General features: G+C 38.3%; 1 protein-coding gene across 2 annotated transcripts in view; it reads right to left on the bottom strand.

Annotated features, from left to right (window-relative positions):
- Positions 1–16,727, bottom strand: part of Gnf1 (germ line transcription factor 1) — a 36,129-nt gene extending 19,402 nt beyond the window's left edge. Inside the window, exons 1-8 of one of the 2 annotated variants that reach the window (XM_085951255.1) lie at positions 16,665–16,727; positions 14,728–14,877; positions 11,885–13,082; positions 10,617–10,726; positions 8,787–8,915; positions 6,520–6,847; positions 5,254–5,383; positions 1,994–2,118 (exon numbers count right to left, since the gene is read on the bottom strand). In XM_085951255.1, the coding sequence (XP_085807381.1) occupies positions 1,994–2,118; positions 5,254–5,383; positions 6,520–6,847; positions 8,787–8,915; positions 10,617–10,726; positions 11,885–13,082; positions 14,728–14,877; positions 16,665–16,667 (2,173 nt within the window). In that variant the 5' untranslated portion in view covers positions 16,668–16,727. The remainder of the gene's footprint in view (positions 1–1,993; positions 2,119–5,253; positions 5,384–6,519; positions 6,848–8,786; positions 8,916–10,616; positions 10,727–11,884; positions 13,083–14,727; positions 14,878–16,664) is intronic. The other variant, XM_085951256.1, reaches the window with a different exon arrangement.
- Between the last annotated feature and the right edge of the window lie 4,762 nt (positions 16,728–21,489).

Raw genomic sequence — 21,489 nt, 5'->3', positions numbered from 1 at the left:
AAATACTAATTGCAAATAATTTGCAGTTACAAATTTTGAATATAGGCAGGTTCCTACGTATATTAAGTAAAATATATTTTAATTATTAAGTTATTTTTATTCATATGGCAATTTCGCCTCGAAGTTTTACCACAAACTGATTCTAGCCAAAATGAAGCAGAAAAATGTTATGTTGTCTTGTCTATGTGTGAGTTTCATTTTCAACGTCATGTTGTTGCATGTGTGTGTATTTTGTATATATGTATTGTTTCGAAATAGTTCCACGGTGGCAGCACCGGACAGCTAAACATCGGTTGAATTTGGACAATTATTATGATTTCGATTTCTATCGATTCGTTAATATACAAAAATACAAGATTAAATTTAAATAACTCCCGTAAAAATTAATAAATAGTATTTTTAATAGAAACGCTAAGCGTTTTTCGTCGTTAATTGAGTCTAAACCAAGATATTTCGATTTTAAAAACATGCTTTCTAACCTATAAATCGATGTTTTTTAAATTTGAAAAAAAAGATATAAGGGTATAATAAATTCAAATTTTCGTTTAGCGTTTCCCTAGGTAATAGATTTACGTACATTTTTATCGTAATTTTGATAATAAATCTTATGTCATTCATTCTTACCACCCGATAGAAATGTACCGAATTTGACACGTATTTTTGGTATATAGAACTCCACGATACTTCTTAATTTTTTATTTTATTTTTCTCATTATTTTTGAATATATATTTACCGATTAATAAACTTTTCTAGCTATTTTTCGATAACAACTTTACCTAGAGACATCACCTTAATAAACTCACATGATAGACCATTTCAAACATTTGAACAACTTCAACGTCAAATTACTCAAAACTAGTATTCTCCAGTTAGTGTGTTCTACCAGAACAGAGACGATATAATGTAATAGTTGTCGTAATACATCAACCTATGGATGCACTGCGTTACAGTGGCGAGGGATGGCATTAGGCTGTTAAGATCCGATATAAATAGTGCATACTAAACTTTGGCAGTCATACATATTGGTTTTCATTAAACTAAAAATACAATTTGCAGATGGAGCTGGTTAGTTTTTAAAATTCAATTAAACCTTGCCTAAACTAAACCATAATAGTTTAGGTATGCTATGGGCGATTAGTGCACACTTTTTCAGTCATACGTATTTGTTTTCATTGAATTAAGAATATGTACATATTATTACAAATGGTGTTTGTTAGTTTTTTTTAAATTCATTAAGCCCTGCCTAACCAAACTATAACGCCTGTGAAATGTAAACATTTTTAACACAAAACAAAAAGTCAAAGACTAAATTATATTTTATTCGATATATTGGCTTTAAATTATTTACAGAGTATCTTTAGCGAAGGGGGAAGGTAGGCTGTTAAGATACGTCATATCGTCGGTGTTTTGTAAAAAGGGCGAATTAACCAAAATGCTATTTTACAGGAGGAGGATTTTTAACTTATTTATTTGTTTATTACCTGTGAATGATTATAAAGATCTAACAAGTTTATAATAAAGCTTAGAAAGAATATTGTCATTATAATGGGCATTATTATATAATATTTTAAAAGGCCTAATATGTCACATTCGCTTTTTATTCGTAATTTTAATTAATTTAATTTCAGTCGATTATCGTTTTTTAAGTACTTTCCTGTGGAGATACAAATTCGCCGTTTTTACACAACAAAGCTAGTGGGGTACATATTGTATTTTCATTAAAAAATTTTCGCCAAAATGGTTGATTCGCCCTTTTTACAAAACACCGACGATATATAGTGGACACTAAACTTTGTCAGTCATACTTATTTGTTTTCATTTAACTATGAATAAAAATTGCAAATGGTGCTGGTTAGTTTTTAAAATTCAATTAAACCCTGCGTAAACCAAGCAAGTTTGGTTGGTATGGGCAGGGTTTAATTGAATTTTATCCAATCGACGCAATTCTATCATAATATGACGAACAGTGTTACCAAAACGTGAATAACTCACCAACGCCAGGTGGACCGCTAAGTAAAGCAGCCTTATAATACGATCCGTCGCCTTTCGACCAAGGACTCGGTTTGGGTATGTCACGTTTTCTATTTGAATACCAATTCGATAACCAGGTAGATAACCTGAAATTTACAGAAAGGAGAATAGATCAGTGATGGACCCACAACCATATTATATACCGGTGGCGAAGAGTGGAGATAGGCTGTGGAGATCCAACATAAGCAGTACACTACACTTTGTCCTTTTGGTGTATAACATAAACCATAATAGTTTTCGTATGCGATGGTTGATCCGACAAAAATAGTGCACACTTTTTAATTCATACTTATTTGTTTTTGTTGAATTAAGAATACATATTACAGATGGTGTTGGTTAGTTTTTTTAATTCGTTACACCCTGCCTCGACCAAACCATAATAGATAAAAAAATATTCTTCTATCTATAAAATATCCACCACCATATACCGGTGACGAAGAGTGGAGATAGGCTGCGGAGATCCAACATAAGCAGTATGCGATGGTTGATCCGACAAAAATAGTGCACACTTTTTAATTCATACTTATTTGTTTTTGTTGAATTAAGAATACATATTACAGATGGTGTTGGTTAGTTTTTTTAATTCGTTACGCCCTGCCTCAAACAAACCATAATAGATAAAAAAATATTCTTCTATCTATAAAATATCCAAAATTATGTATGATTTAATAGCACAATCTTAAATATTTTATACATAGATGAAAATTTTTGACTATTGCTTATTGTGGCTTGGTTTATGCAGGGTTTGATTGAATTTTAAAAACTGACCAACACTATCTGGAATTTGTAGTCTTATTACAATGAAAACAAATAGGTATGGTTAGTACGACTGACAATGTTTGGAGTGCACTATTTATGTCGTATTCTACCTCTACGCTCTCTTGAGAATGAGGTCTATTCTGGATTCCGACGGTCTTATAGTGGAGGGTTCAAAAGAAATTTTTGAGACTCCTTTACTGGAGGCTGTATGGATGCTGGTAACCGGACAAAACAGAACAGTGACAAAACAGAACATGACAAAAAAGAACAGCCAGGGGAAAAATGAAACATTAATTTTTGTGGAATCTATTTAGGTTAGGTTAGGTCATTATTTTGTTGTACCTAGTCACCCAATCATTTTGAACATATTATATTGATTTAGATGAGATATCCTAAGCTTGCCGGGAAAGTCCTGTTTATTTGAGGCTTTCTAGCGATTAGGAATGCAGAAATTAGGTATATAGGTAATTTGATTTATTATGGCGTATTGAAAATCTGTACTATTAACCCTTTCGCTGCGAGCCATTTTCGCGGGAATTTATTTTCAGTCAAGTGATCTGTTAAAACGGTCACTACAGCTAAAACAGATCGATTCCAAAATTAAAAAATAGATTACTAGATGAACTATATATCAGTTATTCCAAATGCACCAAGAAATAAACTATATTCGTTACATTCTCACTAAAATAAATCGAAGAAAGTGAAGACGCTAAAAAATATCCAAGCTTTGACCGCGCGTTCAAAATGGCGGCCGTCCACTCTTCACATAGACGGTTTCAACACATACTACCGAGCAATTCGCCGCGTTTGTATTTGTCATACACAGGGCTGTGCTGAGTACATGCTGCCGTAGTTGGTTACGGTCTATGACAGATATATTACTAAATCACTTGTGGAATAATCAGTGGGTTATCGCTTATCGCATTTAGTAAGTCGTAAACTCAAATTTTATTACCGTTTGAAATTCTGAACCTATATTTATTTTCGTCGCCATAAAATATTGTCATCCACTTATTCATTAGGATGTTTTGGAGAATAAAACACTAAAAATAATTACCGCACTGCTAAAATATTAATATAATATAATTTATGAGGCGCCGTCGGCTTTTTCATTGTACAAAGGGCCTGTCGAATAATCGCCAGGCATAATATGAGCATGTGAACAGAGCTAACAGAGTTTCGTGGCACATAAAAATAAAAATTATTACCCATTATAATAATGTAAATATCAAATATAGAACAATGAACAAAGCCAAACAAATTTACTGGAGAGCTGTGCATCGATAAAATATTTTCCAGCATTATTTCTTCGATAATATTATGTGGTAGTGACATTTTGGTGGGTGAAATAATTATTTCACTTATATTTATAATGACAAAAAATACTAAAAACAAATCTTCAAAATGTTTCTATCGAGATCACAAATCACTAAGAAAAAATACATAACACTAACGTAATCATAATAATTAATTAAAAGGTAAATAAAAATATTATCGATGCACACTTTTCGATGCATGACCAATGTTTTGTTTTGATAACCCTGGTGACGCAACTAGTACACCCGTCTTCGCAATGGCGCGCGATTCAAACGACTGAATAACGAGTGTTCTTTTCAAAAATATATTTCCTTGTGTTTTACTTGACATTTTTATGATCTGTTGCCTGATATGTCTACCTAAAGGTTTGAACTAATTTTTAAAGCATATTATCCACAAGTGTCTCTTCTAGTTTGGTCAAAAATACGAGATAAAGTCTATGGCATGTTTACATGCCATACGCAGTCTAAGGGTTAAAAATCTATCAACATAATAGAGATAGGACAATTTCAATATTAAATTTATATTTTTCCTGAAAGGTCATAGTTATATTTATCGTTGTTCTGTTTTGTCACTGTTCTGTTGTCATGGAACCATAATGGATTCAAGCTCTGTACTATTCCATTTAAGTCGTTTTTGCGACTTGGGTTTCGCCTTTCGGCATCTTCAGGCGTCGTGTACACTCACCAAAGGCAAACACACACTGACAACGAACACTCTTAACTCTACCTTATATAGTAAATCAATACAATAAAGTAGGTAAAAACTCCATTGCCTACCTATCTAGTCAGAGGTCACAAAAATACAATAAACAAATTATGAATAGTTGAAGTGTCAGTAAAAAACCTAATTAGTAAAAACCCTATCTTATTAATTACAATACACTCGATAGCATATTATTATTGACTATATAAATATATATATTTTGACATATTTTCATTAAACTAGGAATACAAATTGCTCTACTGCGATTGACCAAAATTTTTATTTTCATAAAATTATTGTCAGAAAATTTTATTAAATACACACTATACTTATTTAATTTATAGTATTAATATCATTTATCGTGGATACAATAATGATTTGGAACTCTTGTGGCAGGTTAAAATAAAGGCACTGGTGATTTTAATATTGAGCTGACTTACTTCTTGGCATTGCTAGCGTCTCCCTGTTGTCCGATTATCTGTTTCAATTGACACGGCTTGTACTTGTCGACCCACGCGAGACTCAAATCTTTTTGTATCTGATCAATTGATTCTTTTTCACTGGCGGCAGCTATAAATATTAAAACAAAGTATAAACCAGCGGCGAAAGGTGAATGTAGGCTACTTAGATTCTACATAAATAGAGCACACTACACTTTATCATACATACTTATTTGTTTTCATTGAACTACGAATACAAATTTCAGATGGAATTGGTTCGTTTTTAAAATTCAATTAAACGCTGACTAATAAATAATTTTTAAACTCGGATTAAACATACACTCTGTGGTTCTCAAACTTTTTCGTTTCCCAGCGCACATAGTGAATAAAGGATTTTCCATGCCGCTCTAAAGAATTACCAGTCAGTCTTATGAGTGAAGCTATGCAACCTGAAATACGCCGATGACACTATCCTATTCGACAACTCAATCGAGTGCATTCAAGAGACAATCGACAAGCTGCATGAGAACTCGTATCGCATAGGTTTGAAAATCAACATGAGGAAAATCAATATTTTGTGCAATAGTAACTGTCCTGATTAAGATTTCACTCTGATTAGCGGACGGGCAAAACATTCAGAGCGTTGACAGCTTCAAATTCCTGTAGGTACACATCATATTTTGCAGAGAGCTATCAAAATGGGAATGGCTGGAGCAAAATTCTACTCTGTCAAAATCAAAAGCATTTGACGCTTGCATTCTGAAGGTGCTGCTTTACGGTAGCGAATCATGGCACTTTTCGAAGGCTCAGAGTAACAGTATACTGAGCTTTGAGAACAGATGTTTGCGACGGATACTGGTTGTTACGAGAAGATAAGAGAATGCACCAAGCATCTTCTCATCACGCTGAGAGTGAAGAGGCGACATTGGACCTGGCTCGTCCACGTGCTGCGGATGTCAAAACAGAACCTCGACCTGGCTCGCCTGTTCTTCAAGCAAACCGGATTCTGGCGTCCTGGAAGTCCGCTAAATACTATCTATAGAGTGTATACGGCGGAGCTACGGGATGCTGGTATGACCTAAAATGACGCATGAATACTGGCTAGCAGCAGAGATTCTTGGAGGGGCTAGGCGATGTCCATATGCTCCAACCAAGGGGCGGATATGGCCGAAAAAGAAGGTATGAGTGAATTGGAACCTAAAGAAAATTATATATTAATAACTACATATTATGATGCCAAGTTTATTAGCAAGAGCAAATACTCACATTCTATCTCCTGTTTAATTTCAATGCCATCATTCATTGAACTAGCCTCCTCATCAGCAATGGTTTCTTTACTATCGGTCATCTTTCCGCAATCATCATTCACCGTCCCCTGACTCTCAAACAGGGGCTTTGTTTTGTTTCTTTTCACAGGCGTTTTCTTTCTGGGAGTGGTAGTGGCCTTTTTCCCGGGGGTGGATGCGGGCTTTTTCGCAGGACCGTTTCTGATGAGATCGAGAAATTCGTCTTCCGATATGACCGGGATGGACAGTTTCTCGGCGGTGGCTAACTTCGCTGGGCCGGCATCTTCGCCGCAGATTAAATGTGTCAACTGCCGAGCAAAACAATTATATATTTACACATAATGAACATTATAATTTTTTTACCCGCAGTTCAGTGACAATTTACAGGTGTCGTGTTGATTGGTCAGTAGATGAACCATTGTTTAGAAGAAAAACTATATTATAATCATTGTTTCCGCACTTCGAATGATTAAATTCATAGTACTAGAGTAGTTAACGCAGGCATGTCGAATGCGTTGATCACGGGATGAATTTTGATCGATCACATTGTATAAAAGCATGTAATATAATATGATTTTGTAGGGAAAGAATTAACCATTCTATTTTGATTTTGATTTGATTCATTATTCCTCCATTCCTTGGACTAATCGGGTGATAAATGTTGACATTCATAAGCGACTGGGAAAGGACTGAGAAGTTCCGCGTAGTATAAAAACACGAAAACTACAGTACCTTGACATTATGAGAGGACAAAAGTACAGCATTCCCCGACTTGTCATCCAAGGAGAGATCAATGGTAAACGTAGCAGACGACGGTGCCGCATTTCGTGAATGGTACGAGTACAGTTCCATTGAATTATTCCAGATAGCAGATGATAAAGAAAAGACCTCCCTAATTGTTGCTAACCTCCGTTAGAGGATGGCCGATAATAAAAAGAACCATTAAGGTGAAAGTCATTTTCAAATTAACCATGAGAAAACCCGTATGACCTTGTTGTATCAGTGGGTTCATATTGCATTACGCATGGTCTGACGCAGAAGTGAGAGAAAGAGAAGACGTTAATCTATAAAAATAATTTATCAAACGTAATTATTTTCATTGAACTAAGGCCATCCGCTCACGTGAATACTTAAAAAAGACGAGACTGAAACTCCAATATCTAGCTGATGTATTTCAATGGCGGCTCGATGACGGCAAGACTGGAATCTCTCAGTTTCAAAACGTTTGCGAACGAAACCGAAGAGACGCGACATGCTAGTCTCCCAGTCTCTCAGTTTCCAGTCACCCATAAAACAGTGGTACCAATATCAGTAGATTCGATGAAAAATCATATTTTCTTACCAACATAGATAGCACTGAACTGAACTGAACAAGAAATAACAAGCCAAGACGTCAAAAGTTAAAGATGGGCGAACCGATTTTTAATTTAAAATATGTGGCAGATGTTCAGAAATACTCCTGCTTGTTTAATTACAGGCTGCCAGAATATTCACGTAAAGATATTACGGAAAACGCTTAGAATGAAGTAGGAAAGACAATGGGTTTGACAGTTTAAGGTTATGAGATTATTAGGTTTCAGTAACGACGTGTTCGAAGCATCAGTCACTGGCCAGTTTATGAGTTCCATCACCAACCAGTTTGTCAGATTTTAGTTTCTGCGTGAGCGGATGGCCTAAGACTACAATGTGTGCAGACGTGGCAGGTGACGGATGGAAAAGCTTGTACTCTCAGAGTAGATGAAAAAGTTTTTATGTTTATGACAAATTCATAATGTAAAATCACTATTGGAAAATACCATTATGTATTCAAACGACTTCTGTCAAAATTTAAGACAGATTTGAAGCGTAGTTAACATTTGACAGCCGTCTGAATCGCACACTTTCGCATTTGTCGCAGCAATGGGTAAAAACCAGTTCCATATCGTCATAAAACATTTTTATTTGAAGAAGTTAACGAGGATTCTGCACTGTGCGGAGATTGCTGCAGTTCAGTTTAATATTGGAATGTGAAAGCACACGAGCAATATGGGTATTTACAACCATAAATCTTACTTTATTATACGTGGACATTTTATGACTTGTTGTCTAGTTCAAGTTTTAACATAAATGTGTTTTTTTTGTGCACTTCATTCATCTGTGCGTCACCCAGATATCCGTCATCCAGTTGTCCCGTCGTATAGTCAAACGCATCGAATCGTCTCTCTACCGGAAGTGTTAATCATACAATTTTGTACAAATAATGTTTACCTTTCTAGTGACACCTGTTTTCATTTCTCCGGAATACTTCTTGACGAGTTCCGCCACCTCTTCTTTCACCATAGAATCCAGGACACCGGTCACCAAGAAACTCATCCCTGCCAGGCAATTCGGTTTGCCCTGGTTGTAAAATAAACATTAGATATATTATGTATGATGTCATATTGACTTAATTTTTACAATATATAGGGCCAAATGCAAAGATGTCAATATGTAAAGCTACATACTTATGAACAAAAAAATTACCTAAAATATGGCTAAAATCAACCAGTCGATTGCAATCGAATTGTTGGTCATGAAGCTAACCAGCTGCAAATGTTCCAAATCTTGAATGTAACGGGTGTTTTTTTTAGAGGTTTGTTTTTGAAATTGGCAACACAGCTGGCTGCAACAAGCTGACAGCTGGTTTGTGGTCAATTTGGTTTGCCATTTTACCATGAATAATACACTTACGACAGAACAACGGTTGCAAATTTATTTCGAAAATCGTGGTTCAGTTCGCGAAACATACCGTGCACTATGTCCATTGTACGGTCGACATAATCGTCCATCATGAGGCTCATTTTTGGTTGAATGGCTACGTCAATAAGCAAAATTACCACATTTGGAGTGACGAACATCCAGAAGCCATTATTAAGACGCCGTTATACCCAGAAAAAGTCACTGTTTGGTGTGCTTTATGGCCTGGTGGAATCATTGGTCCATATTTCTTCAAAAATGATGCCGGTCAGAACGTTACAGTCAATGGAGAGCGCTATAGATCCATGATTACTAACTTTTTCGCTCTCTAATTGAATGGTATTAATGTGGAAGAGCTGTGGTTACAACAAGACGGCGCAACATACCACACAGCGCGCGCCACAATCAATTTATTAAAGAAAACATTCGATGAGCGCACAATTTTGCATTATGGACCTGTGAAATGGCCTCCAAAATCGTGTGATTTAACACCTTAAGATTATTAGCTGTAGGGATATGTGAAGTCATTAGTCTATGCCAATGATACTCAACCTTTTTTTTCTTCGGGCCAAATACATATATTTGTAAAGTAACGCGGGCCGCATCACTACTGGTGTGACAAAAAAATCATGAAACCCCCCTTTTTTTACAGAACATTTTTGAGATTTAAAAAATTATAAACAAAAGTAATGTGTATCCAAGCGTTTATTTCAAAATTAAAAATCATGTTCCTGATAATAAATGTGTTTCAGGCCGCACATAAAAGCTTAAAGGGCCGCAGGTTGAGTATCGCTGGTCTACGCCAATAAACCAGAGACGATACACGGCTTGGAAGCCAACATTCGCTGTGTTATTGCCGATATACGGCCCCAGCTGCTCGAAAATTGGACTTCCAGATTGTGCTTTCTTCGAGCCAGCCATGGCGCGCCTATATGCCCGAAATCATATTTAAAAACTAATGGCATACAATTATCTTTCGAATAAAGCCAATAACACGTTCATTACCACAATTTTTATGTTTATTTCATTTTAAAGTTCTACACCTCTAAATCTACTCCATTATCTGCAATAAATGATATCCATATTCCATCATCTTTGAGTCTTTGAATTCGTGACGTCGCAACTGTGGAAATTTTGACAGTTCTTCTACGATTCCATCGTGACTCTTTTCTGACTCCGATAGCATTTATTCGTATACATTTACTATCAAATATTATATTATAAAAATCATATTAAATATCATTGTGAATAATTATGTTTAAAAGTTACTTACGTTTCCATAAAATTTGTTTCATAAGACTTTCACTTAGAATTGTGCAGTTTTTCAATATTTTTCATTAGTTTCTAAATGATGTGACTTACTTCAGGTATTTCTTTCGAGCCTGGATTCTTAGGGCCGGTTCGATTGAGGTAGTTGTTGTACAGCACGGCTGACTCTCTTTTTCTAAATTGTTTTTCTTCATCCGTAAGCTCTGAATCAGAACAATAACATCACAGGAATCAAATTTTGTCAGTTGGTAACATTAGAGCCATGACAAAGATCTCTCCATTTCATCCAACAGTTTGCCATGTCTTTTGGAAATAATCTTGAAGATATATTTCAACAATTTTGAACATATTCCTTAACTACAGTCGAACTTGGTTACTATGATCACGGAAATAGCAAAATCTTGGATGCAATGAGGAAACATTCGTTGACATTTTAGTTTATGATTTTCTCCATACATTTATTCACTTTTATAACGAGCTACTTCTCGGGTATACTGAGCAAAACTGTTAATGTGTCGATCATTTAAAATCAACATTTTTGACCCTAAGCAATAAAATCCGACTAGACCGATGACTAGTAAAGTGTCCAAGTACCTAATTGGTGTTTTCGCCGACAACATTGAAAAAGTATCCACGCATACGGTTGAAATTGCATCTAAAAAATCCAAGCTTAGTGAACCGGCGCTGGCGGCTCAGCACTTCATTACAATAAACAACTTCTTTTATAAATGATGAATGCCATGCTTGTTTCGGGGATTTTTACGATGGTTTTCAGATTTTTTATGTTCTATGCTTAAATAGAACGTGGCGCGAAAAATGTTATATAACGAGTAATGCTTATAACGAGCAAATTCAGTTGGTCCCATCTTCCTCGTTCAAGTGTGACTGTATACATAATCTGGTTTTCCAAAATTTAACATATCGTAGATCGGCTTTAACTATACGAACCAGTGGCGAAGGGTGGAAGTAGGGTGTTAAGATCCGCTATAAATAGTGAACACAAAATTTTGTCAGTCATAATATTTGTTTTCATTGAAATAAGATTATAATTTACAAATGGTATTGGTTAGTTTTTAAAATTCAATTAAACCCTGCGAAAGCCAAGCCATAATGGCAAATACTCGTCTATCTATAGAATATCTAAAATTGTGCAATTAAATCATACATAACATTTAATATTTCATAGATAGAATAATATTTTTTATCTATTATAGTTTGGTTTAGGCAGGGCTTAATGAATTTAACCGCCGCAACCCCTTGCTTTTGCTAATTTCTGAAGCGACATCCTGTAGCAACGGAAGATTCCGACACGAAAAAGAAGAAAACATTGGATTGCAACAAAATAATTAAATTATAATTACCAGGAGTTTCAGACATCTTCCGCTTTCTTGAATTGGAGTCCGATTTAGGAGTGACATTCATGCTCTTATTGTTGGCGGTCGTCTTCGCACTCGGAGACGCGAAACTCTCTTTCGCTGCTTCATTCTCAATCTTCACCTTAGTGTTTACAGAATTGGGACCTTCAAGATCATCAATAAACATAGAGAAGTCTTTGCCGTTGTTAGTTTTGTCAGACATTTTCTTTATTTGCGGCAAACGAGATGATTTACTAGGAGACCTTTGATTCGAATCGGTGACTGTTTTACTGGGTGACTTCGTTCTAGATGATTCGCTTTTAGGTTTCTTAGAGTGATGACTTTCTTTATCATCACGATCGCGCTTTCTTTTAGATGGCGATTCATGTCGTTTACTCTGCCTATCACTAGAAAAACTTTTATCCACTTTCCCATGAGATCCCTTTTTATCTGCATCTGTTTTTTTATCCAATTCAAAACCTTTTTGTGGCGATTTAGAATTGGACCTAGTCCGTTTGTGACTATGCTGTTTTTTACCACCATCTTTTTGAGGCGTTTTAGAACTAGACGTACGCGAACTGTGATCATGCCGTTTCTTTCCACTATCACCTTTGGTGTCTTTACTTGACGATCTCCCGTTGACTTTCTCAGGACTACATTCCTTATCTATGACCATTTTTATAGGCGTCTTAATAGAACTTTGCTCTATTTTAACCTCTTTTCGTGGACTCCTAGAGCTGGATCTGGTCGATTTCCTCGGCGACATTATGGTTTCCGTCTTTACAGGGGTCGTATTTCGCTTAGACGTTCGAGTGTTAACATCAGCTTTGCTCGAAGGTCTACCGCCTGACTTTTCTACCGATTTTTTCGTTTTCGATGACTTCTGCAGACATTCTTCATCTATTTCTATTAATGTTTTATCAAACTCCTCATCAGAATGTATGCCAACTTCCGTAGAAGCTATTGTAGTCTCATCAGACTTATTTGTTTTACTAGTTGATTGAGTTTTACTGATCACGGGTGTCCTTTGAACAGGTTTCGATCCAAACACGTCATTGAGGTTTACTTCTTTCATGCCGGCTTTCTGTTTCGAGCTAGCCGGTGACATTTTTGTTTTCGAAGATGTCGCCCGAGTCGCGGGTTTTTTGGTGAATAAGTCATCGTCGCTCTCCGAGTCTGAGATGCAATTTTTCTTCTTCTTCTTCTGTAAAGAAACAAACCTTTGTTAACCCCTCTCACATAGTTTCACAATCCACACACAGTTCCGCACACGCATCACTCCGGCAGGGAATTTTGTATATAGCGAAGTCAGTGCGAGTTGCGATCTTCACATTCCCCGTATACAATTTTCCCAGGCAGATTGATACGCATGCGGCATCGCCACATAAAATACCCACATCCAAACCGTCGCAGAACTGAACACACCTGTATGCCAATACCCAGTGATTCGTGGTAAAATCATTACGACAGCAGTAATACAGTATTTTAAAATACATATGCTAGTCTTGGCAACATATTCTCGTAGGGTTGTGAAAACCTTCGATGTGATTTTGTCAATTTTTTTTTTTATGTTTCCTGTTCGACTATTAGCATAGTTTTCACTGTCCGCTCATTTAATTAAAAGGATGTTTGCCTTTCTTTGGCAGCATTTGAAGACTCAAATAATGTAGTTATTAGAATCAATTAATATGAGTCAGACAGATTAATGTAGTGGATGTGAGTTCAAATAACTGTTGTTGACAAAAACATACCAAACGGGGTACGAAAACAAGTTATTTGGCAGTAGCGAAGGGTGGAGGTAGGCTGTTAAGATCCGCCATAAATAGTGCATGTTAAGCTTTGTTAGTCATACGTAATTGTTTTCATTGAAATAAGACTTCAATTTACAGATGGTGTTGGTTAGTTTTTAAAAATCAACTAAACCCTGCCTAAACCAGACCATAATAGTTTTGATATGCTTTGGGCCATATGACAACATTGTCCACACTTTTTAATTCATATTTATTTATTCTCGTTGGATTAAGAATACATATAACACATATTGTTGGTTCATTTTTTTTAAATTCATTAAGCCCTTCCTAAACCAAACTATAATAGATAAAAAATATTATTCTATCTATAAAATATGCAAAATTATGTATGATTTAATTGCATAATTTTAGATATTTTATAGATAGATGCATATTTTTTGACTATTATCTATTATTGCTTGGTTTTCGCAGGGTTTAATTGAATTTTAAAAACTAACCAACACCATCCGTAAATTATAGTCTTATTTCAATGAAAACAATTACGTATGACTAACAAAGCTTAGTGTGCACTATTTATAGCGGATCTTAACAGCCTACCGCCACCCTTCGCCTCTGTTATTTGGAAGGTAAAAACGCTAGATTTTGCGAAAATAAAATTTCAATACCTGTTTTTGCTGATCGAAAAAAAGCGGAAAAATTGAAAAAATGGCTATACGTGGAAAAATCACACCACATTTTCACAGAAACAAAAAATTGACAAACAATAATTAATCAATTAAAAACCTACGATAAATAATAATTAGGTAATACTAGAAAGTAGAATCCACGATCATCGTCAATCCATGATTACGCCACATCCCACAGGTATACTTATGAGAAATAAGAAGATAATATATTACTACTAATGAATAGGTACACACTAATGACAACAAGTGTGTTCTTTTTATCAGATCTCCACAACCTACCTCTTTCCAAAAGTCACCCTCCACCACTGTTAGATAGATGCAAGTTGCTAAATTGATAAATCCCGCCCAGTACTATACCTGCTTTACGATAGTAGATACATATTCATATTATGTACTGTGATGTTTCTTTTACCTTTCCATTGGGAGCGGGTCCCGGCGATTCCGGGATGATATCTTCGTCGTCACTAACAATCCGTTTCTTTGTCGCAGCCGGTTTCGCTGTAGGTTTGCTCGATTCTGTCCCTGCCGTTTTCTTAATTGTCGGGAAAAATCTTCTCATATCCTGAATGGAAAAAAACCATAACTTGAATCAAAATGCTATGCTTATACCTTTTGCGATGATGAGGAGGAGGTGTAGATGGAGAGTCGTCAGGAGGAGAGATGAGAAGTCGAGATTTGGTGGTTGCTCCGATGGATGGAGGAGCGAGTTATATTTACAGCGTAAACAGTCAATACAAGAGTGTGTTACAAGAGCGTTATGTTATAATACTTATGAGACTGATCCAAGGTCCGTGACTCGGTCGAACAGAATGCTGTGCAGAGTGACCGACAGGAAGCTTACTGATCGGATGGAGGTTATGATTGATACTAATCGGATTGGTATTTAGACTGACTAACTCATCAACTATGACCTGCTAATTATTATGTATGAATATTCGGTAAATTAATAAGCTAAATACTAAAGCAAATAACATTAGGAAATATCTGCCAAAATTCTAGTCAATTGAAATTATACAAACCTACAAAAATATAAAATAGGCTGACTAATTAATGATGTTAAATAATACAATGAACCACACAGTGGCGCACTCAGGATTTAATATTGGGGGGGGGGAACAAGGATGAGAATATAAATTAGTCCCATAGGCATAGTGGCGGTAACCGTTAAACCGTCCAGCGACCATGCTGGACATGTGCGCCTAGTACTTATGCTAAAACATTACTCAAATAATATCGGCTGTGCTACCCACTTGGTATAGCTAGATGAGAGCTATAATATTTATGCCGAATTCCACTAAAAAAAAAGTTCTTTTGATTTACACCACCACCGACTGTAGTGGATGTAGTCATTCTTTTCGCCGAATGTTTATCGTCGATTTTTTGGTTTTTTAATATTGAGGTTCCAAAATATTAATTGAAAATGAACAAAAAAAGTATTATTGCATTTAACTTATACACAACCTACTCAACGCAACACAGCCTAATATCTCGTTTATCGGTCTTTTGTCTATTGCACTCGGTGTACCTACACCATGGCCCCCACATCCTGAAACGGGCGCTCAGACTAGGGTATTTGATGGGCCCCCTATCCACCGCTTAGATTAAAGAAAAGTGAAACACTACATTAACGTTTTTCAAATTGTGTTTTAGTTCAAATTAAGGGTACTTATACAGTTATGTATAAACCTTAACACTTAATAATACTATAATATATATAACATAACCCTAATATATATATATATAATATAACCCTTATATATAATTATACTTATACGAATTATTAGCGATTTTTAATACATCTACTTTAATAATGGAGCTGTCGAGTATCGACACATAATAATCAGAAAATATAATGCACAATTATATAATTTAAAATGTTCATGGTCATGAAGTATAATAGCGCCGCAGGCTAATTTATGTGTCTTTATCTCACTTATCTGGTCAACCCGAGATGCTGGGCCCCCAGGCTAGAGCCCTGTCAGCCCTCCCCAGCCATGACCCACACCACTCCGGAATTCGGGTGAACACCGAGAATTTTTTGACAGTTTCATTAGGGATTGGGTTTCTAAAAAAACCCGACATTAGAGTTTCCCTTAGAGGACCCTAGCCCCCCCCCCCCTGGGTGCGCCACTGGAACCACACAACAAACATATTCGTAATTTGCTTCGGCAAATTACTGTTACAACATGAACCATAGGTACTTTATAAATACAAATCTTTCGATGTTAAAGGTTCGGTTGTGTCAGAGTAATAGCTTGACAGCTAATTAATTATGTAAATTAGTAAAACTTCGGTTGTTAATAAAATGCTTAAGTCATCAAATTTAAATAAAAGTTAAATTTGTATTACCATTTTGAAAATAAACAGTTGACAAAATAGCTAAAACGCACGCCGCAACAACCACAAACAACCAATTGTTTGTTTATGACAGTTGATCGTTTTAGTGTTGCCCATAGATAATATATCAGTGTGGTCATCTTTTTGAACCGCCTAATAATAATATTAAAATAAATGTTCTTACGAATTGAGAAATGTCGTAATGAAAGGAGTTTTACCTACCATTAAAACTCTTATTATTCTTGTTGACTCTGATGTCCCTTGAGATGTTGATCGTATTTTTTGCCTTGTGTTCTTCTGTGCTGGCCCCTTTTTACCCCATTTTCTTGTCGATTATTCACCTCTCTGGTTGCTCATCATGTTTTACCGGCTGGCAGGACTGACGCTTGTATCGTAGCGTGCTTTGTCTTTGGTTATTCAATTTGATATGTCTCAAGGAAACCAGGTAGGTGTTCTCTGGACTTCAGAGTCAACAAGAATAATAAGGGGTTTTAATAGTAGGTAAAACTCCTTTCATTATTCGCTATTGACTCTGAAGTCCCTTGAGATATCTGTTTGTTATCACCTGGTAAAGCAAGATAGATCCTGCAAGATAAGGTGGATGAACCTAACATGAGAATTAGGTATAGCATCTCCTTGCTTTTAGGCTCAGTGCACCGGGCTGAACAGAGAGGTCAACATATTTTGTTCCCCCGCTGTAGAAGTGTGTGTGTCTATCGGTCTCTGGTAAAATGTTTTAAAAGTAGCTTCTTGGCACCAATTACCTCTCTGCAGGATGTCATCTATGGCGTAGTTCTCTAACCAATTTAGAGAGGCGACTGCTGATCGAGTACTGCCTGGTGATTCCTGTACCCCTGCATCAGCGAGTACTGACTTCACCCAATTTCCAATGACTGCTCGAGTCGCCGGTTTTGGGGGGCCTCGTGACGAGATACATAATGCTGGACTATTACTACCCTCTTCTCTTCTCTCATTGGAAACGCAGATAAGTTTTCGTAGCCAAAATACTGGATCGATGTTTTGGCAACTGAAAGCGCTTAATTTCCATCCAGATTGGCGGTGCCTTGATGTGTCCGTCTTGGAACCAAACGCTGGCCATGGAATTATATGGTCGCCATTATCAAATAAGCCATTATCCGCTACGCTGAGTAGGGTAAGGTCATGAACCCGTCGTCCCGATGCGAGTAATTATAGTATAGCTGTTCTGCGTGAAACTTCATACAGGTTGTATACTAGTGGTGTTGTTTTCTTGAGGTAGTCCACGATTATTCTTGGATCCCAAATCGGTGGTTTTGTAGGTCTAGTCTTGCGGGTGGATATGGCTTTTAACATATGACGCACTACTATGTTACTGCTGATGTCTTTACTGATCATAGGTTTGCAAAAAGTAGCTATGGCTGACTTATGTACAAGAATAGTGTTATATGAAAGACCTTCCTTATTGTATAAGTGACCCAGGTATCTAGCCACTTCAATCGGCTCGGGGGTATTATAGCTTATCGTGTTGTCCATGCACAATGTCTTCCATTTGTCCCATGCAGGTCTATAAGTTTTCAAAGTGGATGGTCGCCAGCTGGAAGTGAGAAGTGATTTGTCCTCTACCGACCAGCTAGAAACTAACTCTGCCCACCCAAAATTATCCATAACTGGAGTGATAGGTCCCGGACTTGTGGAGGTGGATGGTTTGTCACCGTATCCACTAGAAATGACTCCAAGTGCGGGATCGGGTAGGGGGGTTCCAATGATCTCTGCTGCAGGTCTGCGCTCCAAAAACACTTCTTCCACCATGGGGCGACTAGTAAATATTTTCTCCTTGCCATGTTCAGGTGTGCCAATACTTGTGGAATTAGATTCGGTGGTGGGAATATCCAGGCTAGTTTGAAGTCCCACTGTCGACTGAAGGCATCGTGGAACAGTGCAAAGGCATCGTTCGGATTTCGTGAGACATACGTTGCGACAACAGGGGGCCGTGTTGGACGCGAACAGGTCTACGTCTGGGAGTCCCCATCTTTGAAATAGGGGAGCTGTAGCCGCCATAACAAGGTGCCATTCTGGGATAATTTTGCTGCGTGAAAGATGGTCTGCAACGCAGTTGTATTTTCCTGGAAGGTATTGTGCAGTCAATGATATACTGGCCTGGTTGGCGATTTCCAGGATCTGTCGGCAAAGACTTAGTAGGGTTGCAGACTTTGTGCCCCCTTCGTTGTTGATGTAGGCCACCACTGTTTTGTTGTCGGTTTGTAGTAATTCTGATCCCGTGAGCGTTTGCTCCCGGAGTTGTATGGGTGAGAGTACTGCATACAGCTCTTTTCGGTTGGAGTGCCACGTGGATTGGCGTTTTGTCCATGTACCTGATAGGTGGCACTCGTCTAACTGCGCTCCCCAGCCTGAATCGGCTGCGTCTGTGGTGAGAAAATGATTGTAGGTTACCCTGTGAACCTTTCCTGAGGAGCCCACCGCTCGAATCCACCACATGATGTCCTCTCGAGCTTGTGGTGGAATCGATGTTGATTTGTGAGGATGGCTCCTTGATAATTGAGCGCTCGCACGTTGTATACGTCGGCAATGCAACCTCCCCTGTGGAGTGACGAAGGTTGCTAAGTTGAGTCGCCCGAGGAGGTGTTGGGCCTACCTGAGCGACCAACTGCCTTTTTGGATCTGCAATTGCAGGTGGTGACGAAGTGATGTGCACTTCTCTGTTGATAGATATCTCCGATTGTTGTGAGTACCCCACGTGATACCCAAGAACTCCCGCTGTTGGCTTGGAATCAGACAAGATTTTTTCTTGTTGATTATCCAGCCTAGTGCCTGCATGAAATCTATCATTTAAGTCAGTTGCGACAGAAGAATCTCTCTAGACTGATTTGCCATCAGAAAGTCGTCTAAGTAAGTGACGATTCTCATACCCTTTCCCCGGAGGTGTTCGGCCATTCAGTTTCTTAATGAGGCAAACAGTCTTGGTGCGGCCGACAGTCCGAACGGAAGGCACGTGAATTGAAGGAGTTCTCCTTGGTAAACTACCCGAAGAAATCGGCGATATTGTATAGCTATAGGTACAGGTACGCTTGGCTTAGGTCTATTTTTACTAACCAGTCTTCCCTTTGCAGGAATGTTGGGACCTTGAAATGGTGGAACAGTTTGAACGGCCTTGGTTGTAGGAAACCGTTTAGGCGTTTTAGGTTGAAGACGGGTCGTTGACTGCCGTCTTGCTTCCTTACTAGGAACAGGGTTGAAAAGAAGCTCGGAGATGGCTCTGTCAATTCCAATACTCCCGATTTCTTCAGTTCCGTGATTTGTGAAGTGATCTCCAGCGATTGTCGCGTTTGGAAATCTTTCTGGAATTGTACGGAAGGCATTATTAGAGGGGGTTTCTTTATAAACGGAATACGGGTTCCCGTTATTATTTTTAATAATGGTGGTGGTGCACCCTTGGCCTGCCAGATTTCCTGGAAATGCTGGAGGCGTCCCCCTTTGAACGTGGTGAGGGAGACCCGGTCACCTGCGTCTAGGGTAAGTGCCCCTCGCACCACCTCGGTTATCTCTAGGAAAACCTCGGTTGGATGGGCGTGGGCCTCTCGGCAAGCCACCCCTAACCTGGTCTGGTATCCTCCTCGTCTATCCCTGCCTCCAAAAGGTGTCCTTGCGTCCACCTGACGAAGTGCTAGGTTGACTCTCCCTGCCGTGGTCAACCACTTTGGTGGTCTGATCGAAGACCTTCTCACGACCCCCACCTCTTTCTAGGAACCCCGCCAGTTTATCTTTATTGAAGATATGTTCGGCGCTAGGTGGGATTTTGTTAAGAGCCTCTCGGGTAAAGGTGTCTTTTATACCGGAGAGGATTTTCTTCCGCCTCGTCTAAAGCAACTATGCCCGTTTTCCGCATAGGATTCGGGTGACGTCCTCAGACACTTTGTTTAGTGCTGAAGAGGGCCCGAACTCCTTTACGACCGTCTCAAAAAGAGCCGTACCGATGGTGTGGTCGCTGACAGAGTCGACCACTCGCTGTAACGCGTCCCGAATACACTCCTTTTGAGCGAGCATCGCATTTTGGAGGCCGGCGATCGTACGCTCCATTAGATGTATCGTTTGCGATGAACGATCGTAGGGGCGTAACTCATCGTTGAGTCCCAACTCAACGAAAGACGGGGCCACCAAATATTGTTTTTGGGTTTCAGCGTAGCGAACCCCCGCCCAATTATCTGTGTCGAAGAGTTGGAGCCTGGTAAGTTCCGCTACCCAAGCTTTGTCTGGCGTCGGAAAAGCAGGCTCCTGAACTATGACGCTAAATACAGGCAACGGAATCCTGTTGGGTTTTTCCGCTGTTTCAGGCCTTGCGGGTGGCCGTAAAAAACTTACCGGAGAGTCGATGTTTACCGTCGGCCTCTGCGGAGTAGGCACCACTGCAGGCAGACCCTGTTGGGTCAAGATTGAAAAAATCTGTGATACCTTGTTGTCAAGAGACATTACTGTTGCCCTCAGTTCACCCACTGTATCGTCCAACAGCAATTCCGACTCATTCGAGTCGGTCTCCATCGCTAGTCCCTCCGCGACGTTGTTGGCTTCATTACGCTCCATTATTGCACAAATTTCACAATTTAACTGCACTTATACGTTTGACAAATTTTTTTCGCTTCGAACAAAGGTAATACAATCAAATAATTGAATAACCAAAGACAAAGCATGCTACGATACAAGCGTCAGTCCTGCCAGCCGGTAAAACAAGATGAGCAACAAGAGAGGTGAATAATCGATAAGAAAAGGGGGTAAAAAGGGGCCAGCACAGAAGAACACAAGGCAAAAAATACAATCAACGTCTCAAGGGACTTCAGAGTCAATG

This window comes from Rhyacophila brunnea, unplaced genomic scaffold (assembly GCF_057557595.1).
Source record: "Rhyacophila brunnea isolate RB1 unplaced genomic scaffold, BYU_Rbru_1.0 scaffold_24, whole genome shotgun sequence".
Lineage (NCBI taxonomy): Eukaryota > Metazoa > Arthropoda > Insecta > Trichoptera > Rhyacophilidae > Rhyacophila > Rhyacophila brunnea.
Note: the sequence above shows the minus strand (reverse complement) of the source record. Positions and strands in the feature narration are given on the sequence as shown.